This window comes from Muscardinus avellanarius (genome assembly GCF_963383645.1).
Source record: "Muscardinus avellanarius genome assembly, chromosome: 14".
In the NCBI taxonomy this organism is placed as follows: domain Eukaryota; kingdom Metazoa; phylum Chordata; class Mammalia; order Rodentia; family Gliridae; genus Muscardinus; species Muscardinus avellanarius.
Window position 1 is genome coordinate 87,016,727 of NC_137800.1, and position 10,449 is coordinate 87,027,175.

Here is a 10,449-nt window from a genome sequence, read left to right on the forward strand (position 1 = left end):
ATTTATAATGAATGGAAGAACTTGATTATTTATTCTACAAAAAGGCATATATCTGGATAAAATAAAAATTATTTGGTAATAATTTAAAAGTTTTATAATAAGAAATATAAAATTATTTTGTGACAATAAATTAATAATTAATGATAATCAATTCCATTCATTCTAGGCTAAATGAGAACTTTTTATCTAAGAGGTTATTTTTCTATAAAAATACAAGTATATAGATGTAAATAAAGTTATTCTGCGTTGTATTTTGCTAACAATTTAGTACAGTGACATTTTAAACAAAGAACAATTACATAAAGTATACAAAAAAACTAACACCCTTTATCTAGATTGAACATTAATAGACATTTTATCTGAAAAACCTTGTCCTACCATCTTTCCATATATCTATCTACCTAGTACCCATCACTCTTTCTGGACCATCTCAGTAAGTTTGAAATGTCATATTCATTTACTGCTGGTTGCTTCAGTATTTATTTTCTAAGAATGAGGATACTATTTTTGCATTAACTCTGTGCAATTATCAAAATCAGCAAACATATTGCAGATGAAACATCATTATCTAATCAATAGCATATATTAAATTTCTTCAATTGTCTCGATAATTTTCTTCATAACTTTTTTTATAATTGAGAATTTTTATTGAAAAAAATAAGACATATATATATATATATATATATATATATATATATATGTATATATATTGGTGGTACTGGGGTTCCTGGAAACCCTTCTGCCTCCAGGCTACACTCCCAGACCTATTTTATACTTTTTATTTTTATTTGGAAACAGGGTCTCTTAAGCCAGCGCGGCTGGCTTTGAACCTGAGCCATCCTCCTATCTCCACCTCCCAAGCACGGGGATTACAAGCGTGCGCCACCACGCCCGGCTAGACTTTCTATATTAAAGGAAGCTATATTAAATTGCAAATAGAATACTTATACTGCATATCTTCATGGCTAGTTTTAAGTGCAGGAACACACAGTTAAATATCGTGCCTCATTAGCCTCCTTAAACCATAGCCAGTTCCCCACCTTTATGGCTTTTATTGACTTGATAGTTATAACGAGCACAGGAAAACTGCTCCTTGTCAAGGTGAACTAATATCATGGTTTTTCCTTATTAGAATCAGGCTGTGCATTTTCATCAGGATTATCCCTGAGGAGACCCCACGTTCTGTTGAGAGCCTCCCATCAGTAGCCACATAATGTTGTTTTGCCTCAAATTGGTGATGCTGACTTCATCGTGTGGTATCTTGGTGTCCACCATGTTCTTCAACTGCAATGTTGCTATTTTTCACTTTGGGAGTAAAAAGCAATTTTTTGGTGGTGGTATTGGGGGTGGAACCCAGGGGCTTTCTACCCCCTTTATACTCCCAGACCTATTTTATATTTTATTTGGAAACAGGGTCTCACTAAGTTGCTGAGAGCCTCACTAAGTAGCTGAGGCTGGCTTCGAGCCTGTGCGATCCTCCTGGCGCAGCCTCCCAAGCACCGGGATTACAAGTGTGAGCCGCCACACCCAGCAAGAAAGCAATTTTTGAAGAGCTATATTAGATTATATAAATAACCTGATCCTAAAAAGCATTACCATTCGTCCACTAGTTCTATGATCATTTTTTACTTTATAACCTTACTGACCTTTTTATTTTTATTAAGTAAGCTTCTAATGTATAAAAGAGAATTTTCATTTACCATTTATTTATTTTAATTTTATATTTAATATTTTGATTGGTGCATTGTAATTATACATCATACTGAGATTCAAAGTAATAGAAACATAAACACATACAGCACTTCATGTATTTCCCTCTGCATCCTGCCCCACTCTTTTTTTTTTTTTTCAGTACTGGGGATGGAACCCAGGTGCATTCTACCTCCAATCTATACCTCCAGCTCTATCTTTTATTCTTCATTTTGAAACAGGGTCTCACTAAGTTGCATAGGGCCTCACTAAGTAGCTGAGGCTATCTGAGAACCTGCAATCTTCCTATCTCAGCCTCCCAAGTACTGGGATTACAAGTGTGCACCACCATGCCCGGGTCCCCACTCTCTTTTTATCACCCATAAATACTGTTTGAAGGTATCATTTGTTATGTCAAATTAAACCTCAGTATTCTTATATTCTTCAGCCAATTACTGCAGTAGTTTCTCTTAGTGCTCAAATCACCCTAGAATGAACAATAGCATCCTCTTAAATCTGAAATTTTTTTTGTTTTGTTTGCATATATACTATGATTCTTGTAAAATTTCTTTATTTCAGTTTATTTGATTTTTTCCCCTCAGGTAACAGAAAACGATTTATGATGGATACAATTAATACCACTTCTGGAAGCTACTTCATTCTCCTAGGGTTTTCCAAGTGGCCTCACCTGGAAGCTGTTCTCTTCGTGGTCATCTTGATATTCTACTTGGTGACACTGATCGGCAACCTGTTCATCATCATCCTGTCGTACCTGGACTCCCACCTCCACACCCCCATGTACTTCTTCCTCTCCAACCTCTCCTTCCTGGACCTCTGCTACACCACCAGCACTATCCCCCAGTTACTGGTCAACCTCTGGGGCCCAGAGAAGACCATTTCTTATGCCGGCTGCATGGTCCAACTCTACTTTGTGCTCGCGCTGGGAACCACGGAGTGTGTGCTCTTGGTGGTGATGTCCTATGACCGTTATGCAGCCGTGTGCAGACCCCTGCATTACACGGTCCTCATGCACCCCCGCTTCTGCCAATTGTTGGCTATGGTTTCCTGGGTGAGTAGTTTTACAAACTCAGCACTTCATTCCCTCCTTACATTCTGGGTACCCTTGTGTGGACATCACCAAGTGGATCACTTCTTCTGTGAAGTCCCAGCACTCCTGCAGTTATCATGCGTTGGTACCCGCGCCAATGAGCTGACTCTCTTGGTCACAAGCACTATTTTTGTTGTCATACCTCTTCTCCTCATCCTGACATCCTATGGTGCCATTGCCCGGGCTGTGCTGAGGATGCAGTCGACCGCTGGACTTCAGAAAGTCTTTGGGACGTGTGGAGCCCATCTTACTGTTGTCTCTCTCTTTTTCATTCCAGCCATGTGCATCTATCTTCAGCCACCAACGGAAAACTCTCAAGTCCGAGGCAAGTTCATTGCCCTCTTTTACACTGTGGTCACACCCAGCCTCAACCCCCTCATCTACACCCTCAGAAACAAGGATGTGAGAGGGGCCGTTAGGAGACTAATGGGGAGAGAGTAGCTTCTGTTCTTGTGAAATTCAGAGTGCGTGGTGCATCTCTTCACCAGTACTTCAGTAGACATCTTCATCAGCCACCCTTTTACTCATCCAGACTCACTCAGCCAATACTCGCAGTCAGTTATTATTCATGAATATAAATAAACGTTGGCCTAAATGTCATTTACTTCTGAAGGACACACCCATTTACGATCAAGATCAAACACCAACAGTGATTTTTTTTTCCACACCACAATTCTAATTAATCCAAACGCCTTCCCTTATGCGAGAATGGGATATGGTATTTGTTGTAAATATTGATTAAAATCAGTATATAGTGCCTAGGGAAGGGTGACAATACCAATTTATGTATCTCCAAGATACATCTTTTTAATTTGTTTCTTTCTAGGCAGAACATTTTTTGTTTCATAAGTTTTTTATTTGAAGCATAGTGAAATACTTGAAATATATTCTCTAACACAGATTTTTACTTAAAGTAAATAATGAGAGGAAATTTTTCTTATCCCATTATGAATAGTAGAAAAGTAACTTTATAAACTGTGGCAAAAAAAAAACCACCTGTGCATTATGCAGCAGAAGTAAACATCTCACGTTCCTATTTTTAAGGGAGTAGAAAAGGTATTATATAGTTGAAAATAACTTAGAATTTCTAATAGTTTGTCAAGTAATAGTCATCTCAGGCTATATAACATTAGGTGGAGTAAATGCTTGAATCGCCTGTATAGGTAGAGAAACTATACCGTATATGTAAGGCTGATGGAGAACTAGGCTCCGAAAATGACTTGAATCCAATGGGTTTTTGAAGGAATAACTTGAAAATAGCTATTGTATGGAACTCTCATTTTTAAGCTTGATCTAATATGAATATTTGTGGCTAGTAAGGACATTATGAAAGTCAACTTATATTTTTTCAAAATAAATGGTTTATAAAAGGAATAATTTTATTTTCTATAGTATTGTCAATCGCCTCCACCTAAAATAGGTGAGGTATACATCTTATCCTTTGAACTGTTTGTCATACCAACTGGAATGGACCATTGACTAAACAAAAATTCAGTGTAAAGAAACATCTTAACAATATTTATATTTTGTTTATAAGTCAAATGTCAGTTGTAATCTGAGTCCTATAAAAAGATTTAGTAACGACCGATTAAAACACTATTTTCTAAATTACAAAATAAAGCTACACTCAAAACATCCCTTCAACTACATAAACACATACAAACTTTCAGTAATAACTGGAACTACATAGAATGAAACAGCACATGAATACAAAAATTTTCAAATATAAAAATATAGCTCAGTATTTTGAACCATCTTAGACCGTGGAAACCTTACGGGTTTGGACAAGGTGCAGCATTCTCTCCTATCACCACCTAAGTAATTTTCCCCAGCTTCATTAAGGTATAACTGACTAAAATTGTGTGCGTTTATTGTTTGCAGTGTACTGTTTTATGCGTGTATTTTAAATTATTTATTCAAGAGAACTAACATATCCATCACCTCACATTGTCATCCCTCTTTTTACTAGCGACAACATTTATGATCAACTGTTTTGGAAAATTTAGGGTGTACACTAAAGCACTAATAATAGTGACCATGTTGTACAATAGATCTCCCGAGATCTTATATCCTTTAACATCCCATCTCCAATTTCCTTCTGAATGATCGAGCCTTCTGCCCACCAACATTTATGAGCTCAGTGTTTGCAGATTAGCAGTTTCTTATTCAGACGTGAGATTGCTGGATCATACAGGAATTCAGTTTTTAAGGAATACCCTAGTTTTTTTTTTAAGGAATACCCTAGTTTTTCTATAATGTAATAATTTTGAGAATTCCCACCTTTTGTCTTTCTTTTTATATACTATTATTGGTGCGTTGTAATATACATCATACCGAGGTATGTAGTAATACGTATGCACAGAGGTATAGGAATATACGTGCACACAGCTCTTGGTGTGCTCGCTCTGGATACCTCCCTGCCCCATACAAGTCACTGAAATTGGTACAGATAATTTCATAGGTACATAGCATTATTTAAACTGTGACCTTCATTGTGTCACTATCCCTCCTCCTGCCTCCCCTAAACTTCCTCCATCACTCCATTACTCCTTTATCTGTAGTCTCTTTGTCTCTTTTCTCTCCCATTTTCTCTCTAGTTTCTACACATTAGAGAAAACATTCATTTCTAAGACTGACTAATCTCACTTAGTATAATATTCTCAAGCCTCATCCATTTTCCTGAAAATTACATAATTTTGTTCTTCCACATCTCATTATATATTCTTAAAAATAAAATCAGGCCGGCCGGGCGTGGTGGCGCACGCTTGTAATACCCCCGCTTGGGAGGCAGAGACAGGAGGATCGTGCAGATTCGAAGCCAGCCGCGCGAGCTGGCTTAGGAGACCCTGTTTCCAAATAAAAAAGTATAAAAAAAAATAGGTCTGGGAGTGTAGCCCGGAGGTAGAAGGGCTTCCAGGAACCCCAGTACCACCAAAAAAAAATAATAAATAAAAATAAAAATAAAAATAATAAAATCAGGCCGGGCGTGGTGGCGCACGCTTGTAATCCCCGCGCTTGGGAGGCGGAGACAGGAGGATGGCGCAGGTTGGCTTAGGAGACCCTGTTTCCAAATATAAATGTAAAAATAGGTCTGGGAGCATAGCCCGGAGGTAGAAGGGCTTCCAAGAACCCCAGTACCACCAAAAGAATAAAAATTTAAAAAAATAAATAAAATCAGGACTTTAAAGAGATACCTGTACCCTCATATTCTTTCTAGCACAATAATCATGGTAAGAAAATAACCTAAGCCGGGCGTGGTGGCGCACACTTGTAATCCCAGCTTTAGGGAGGTTAGTGGACAGCCTCAGCTACTTAGCGAGGCCCTTCACAACTTAATGAGACCCTGTTTCAAAAATAAAGAATAAGAAATAGAGCTGAGGGTGTGGCTCAGAGGTAGAATGCCCCTCGGTTCTATCCCCAGTACTGCAAAAAATAAATAAATAAATAACCTAAATGTTTATTACTAGATGAATGAATTTAAAAATTACACACACAGAATATACAATACATAATGAGTATCATTCAGTTATAAAAGAAGGAAATCTAGCTACTTATGATAACATTACTTAAACTACAAATCATTACGGTAGGTGAATTAAGCAACCACACAGGAAGGAAAATACCGCATGATCTCACTTCAAAGTAGAATATAGAGAGTTGAACTCATGGGAGCAGAAAGGAGAGGGAGGTTTGTAGGAACTGAGGGATGGAAAAGAAGGTGATCAATAGTACAAAATTTGAATTGTATAACGAACAAGCTCTGAGGGTTTGATGTAGATGAGAATTAATATTGTTAATAATACTGTACTGTGTATTTCAAATTTGCTTAAATATTTGCTTTTATCCCACACACATATAAACATATAAATAGTAACATGTGAAAATTAATGTGTTGATTTGACAAGGGTAATCATTTTCCAGTAATATATATGTACATATTTATGTTTATTTAAAATATGTCAGTAATACATAAATATATATTTACATATACATCTTATATATACATATACCTCAATCATAATATTAAACACTTTGAGTATATACAATTTTATTTGTGAATTATAACTTAATAAATCTTAAAAAATAAAATAAATTTTTTTTACTTTGAAATAATACTATTCAGAAAAGAGCAATTATTTTGAGAACTTTTTACACATAGTAATATATGGAAATGTCAATTCCATTATTTGATCAGCATATATTGTATGAACATACTGAATTGCTGCATTATACTCTATAAGTGTTTCCAAATATAACATACTAGTAAAATCTTTTAGAATTTTAAGGTAGCTTCAATGTGTCACTAATTCTACTAAAGCAAATTATAATGCATGATCTGTTTTGGAATTAAAAACTGATGTTTAGTTTCAAGATTTATTGCTAAACTTCTTATTTGCTTTTGATTTTTAGAAGCTACCTTAGTTTATTAACATTGTTCTCATAAAATTGAGCCATGTACAAATACATTATCTTATATTTTACATTGACATTTGCCCTGTAAGGGTGTTTTATTCATGTACAGAGCTTGTTATATTTCTCTGTGTTACCAAGAATCCCACAGTCTAGGAGAGAGTATATTCTCAGCAAGATTTACCTAACAAAATGAAGGAAAAGAAAATGGAAAAATAGATGAAAAGACAAATAAAATATTTTGAACAGATATTTGTTTATACTATTCCATGTGACATTATATAGCCACATTGAATAAATTAAACATATAGTTTAGTGTCTCAAAAAGTGTGCTTTAGCTAAAGAATTTTCATACATCTTTTTACCATATAATAGATATAAATCATACTTTACCATTTGCCTTTACTCTGGCACATTGCAGCTAAATTTTATGCCTAATAAATGAGTAAAACATTCATTAGACCTAATATTTAACATATTGCAATTCTCTTTCTATATATATCAATTAGCAAGTTAATTTATGTTAGAAATATTTCAAAAGTTTTTGGAATAATTTTTTCATAATACAAATACACACACACACACACACACACACACACACACACACACACACAGTTCTCTATGTTGAAACCCCATTCAAATAAAATGAATTTTAAAATCCTAGAGCTCGCCCGGCGTGGTGGCGCACGCTTGTAATCCCCGCGCTTGGGAGGCACAGACAGGAGGATCGCGCAGGTTCGAAGCCAGCCGCACGCGCTGGCTTAGGAGACCCTGTTTCCAGATAAAAATGTAAAAATAGGTCTGGGAGTGTAGCCCAGAGGTAGAAGGGCTTCCAGGAACCCCAGTACCACCAAAAAAAAAAAAAAATCCTAGAGCTCTATTACTCATGAAGTAAGAAACAATAACTATATGGCTCGACTATTCTATGAATGGTGAATTGTTAACCAAAAATAAATCCCAAAGGAGCAGAGAAATCATCCTTCAAGATTGCCAAGATCCAGCCAGGCGTGGTGGCGCACGCTAGTAATCCCAGCGCTTGGGAGGCTGAGACAGGAGGATCACGCAGGTTCGAAGCCAGCCTCAGCTGGTTTAAGAGACCCTGTTTCCAAATAAAATAGAAAATAGGTCTGGGAGTGTAGCCCAGAGGTAGAAGGCCCCTGGGTTCCATTCCCAGTACCACCAAAAAAAAAAAAAAAAAAAAGCCAAGACTCAATGAACAAAAATGGCGGGAAACATGACTTCTCTGTCACGTCTCCCACTCCCACCCTATCAGTTTCCTAACTGCCCCTCTCACATCTTTGTTTCTAAGGGTATAGATCAGAGGGTTGATGCTGGGTGTGACAACAGTATAGAAGAGGGCAATAAACTTCCCTTGGTCTTGAGAATGTCCTGATTTGGGCTGGAAATATATACACATGACAGGGATATAAAAGAGAGACACAACCATAAGATGGGCTCCACACGTCCCAAACACTTTCTGAAGTCCAGCGGTTGACTTCATCCTCAGCACAGCCCGGGCAATGGTGCCGTAGGATGTCAGAATGAGGAGAAGAGGTATGACAACAAAAATGGCGCTCATGACCATGAGGGTCAGCTCATTAGCATGGATGTCAACGCAGGATAACCGCAGCAGCGCTGGGACCTCACAGAAGAAGTGATCCACCCGGCGACGTCCACACAGGGGTACCCAGAAGGTAAAGAGGGAATGAAGTGCTGAGGCGGTAAAGCCACTGGCCCAGGAGGCCACAGCCAACGAGAGGCAGAAGCGAGGATGCATGAGGACAGCGTAATGCAGGGGTCTGCACACGGCTACGTAGCGGTCATAGGACATCACCACCAAGAGCACACACTCTGTAGACCCCAGTGCAAGGACAAAGTAGAGTTGGAGCATACAACCAGCGTAAGAAATGGTCTTCTCGGGGCCCCAGAGGTTGGCCAGCAGCTGGGGAATGGAGCTGGTGGTGTAGCAGAGGTCCAGAAAGGAGAGGTTGGAGAGGAAGAAGTACATGGGGGTGTGGAGGCGGGAGTCCAGGTACGACAGGATGATGACGAACAGGTTGCCGATCAGTGTCACCAAGTAGAATATCAAGATGACCACGAAGAGAACAGCTTCCAGGTGAGGCCACTTAGAAAACCCCAGCAGAATGAAGTAGTCTGTAGAACTTGCATTTTTTCCATCATTATTCATTATTGTTTTCTGTATCTGAGGAAAGAATCACAAAAACTTCAAAAGTAGTCCAAACATTGCCAAAAATTTGCAAAGAGATCGGAGGGAAAAAAAATTTGTATGATATTTCTGGATTTAGTAATACTCTGCCTTTTATGGCAGGAGGATTTTTATCGTTTTGTTTCCACACTTCACGTATACACATGTTTTGCTGTATTCACAATGCATAACTTCTCAAGTGTCTTGGTTCTGTGCCTATGTTCTTAAATTAGCATTTGGAGAAATGAAGTATATAACATTCCATGGGTAATAAATATTTTCTTATAAGAACATTTGCTTTCATCTTCTTTTATATTTTCAAGCTATTCCCATTTTTTATAATTACAAAGAAGGGAAAGACTCCTCATAATCTTACATATTGAAGAACATTTTTCAAGAGAAGAAATACAATTTGGGAGTAACATTAAATTTTACTATTAGCTAAAAAGTTCACTTGATATGATTACAATAATATTAGCATAAATTTATGTTGGCAGCATGTTTTTCTATACAAATAGAACATGCTAGAAAATACATAAACAGACTCATGCAGAAACACATTCTCATACACCCAACTCATGAGTGTTCACAGTATCAGCAAAGCTTATTGAAGAAACCAATGAGAGTTTTTTCAAGGTTGAATGCAAATAATACTAAAGTTAAACACACAAGGTAAATAGGAGTGCAAAATTACATGGGGAGTGGACAACAGAACAATGGAGTGCTTTTTAGATCCAGGAAAGGGAAGAAGAGCTCTGATTTTGGTACTTGGAGTTGAAAGGGTGTATATCATAGGGCTTTTTGGACCAGGATAACAGGACTTAAAAATTGCTTCCACAAAAGTTCACATGCCTTAGGGCAGTAACAGGTATTATTTAAACTCTGAGACATAATTTAGGTTTTCTATCATTTGTAATGAAGTTTCTGGCTAGACCTTAACCACTATTGATAGACAAGTAGATATGTAAACATTATATAAAATCCAATAGTAAATTCATCTCGTACTTATTTTTGTAAAAAGAAATTCAAATAAGCA

At 37.2% G+C, this 10,449-nt stretch overlaps 2 protein-coding genes across 2 annotated transcripts; one reads left to right on the forward strand and one right to left on the reverse strand.

The window, feature by feature from the left end:
• Positions 1–2,308: 2,308 nt before the first annotated feature.
• LOC308272932 (olfactory receptor 2J3-like) lies at positions 2,309–3,238 on the forward strand (the record flags this gene model as incomplete). The annotated part of the gene is made up of 1 exon (XM_080709973.1): positions 2,309–3,238. One exon carries the CDS (start codon positions 2,309–2,311, stop codon positions 3,236–3,238), a length of 930 nt encoding a protein of 309 aa, XP_080566099.1.
• A 5,215-nt stretch (positions 3,239–8,453) lies between these two features.
• Positions 8,454–9,395, reverse strand: LOC308273269 (olfactory receptor 2J3-like; the record flags this gene model as incomplete). Its single annotated transcript, XM_080710349.1, has 1 exon — positions 8,454–9,395. The coding sequence occupies one exon, from the start codon at positions 9,393–9,395 to the stop codon at positions 8,454–8,456; it is 942 nt and encodes a 313-aa protein (XP_080566475.1).
• Positions 9,396–10,449: the final 1,054 nt, after the last annotated feature.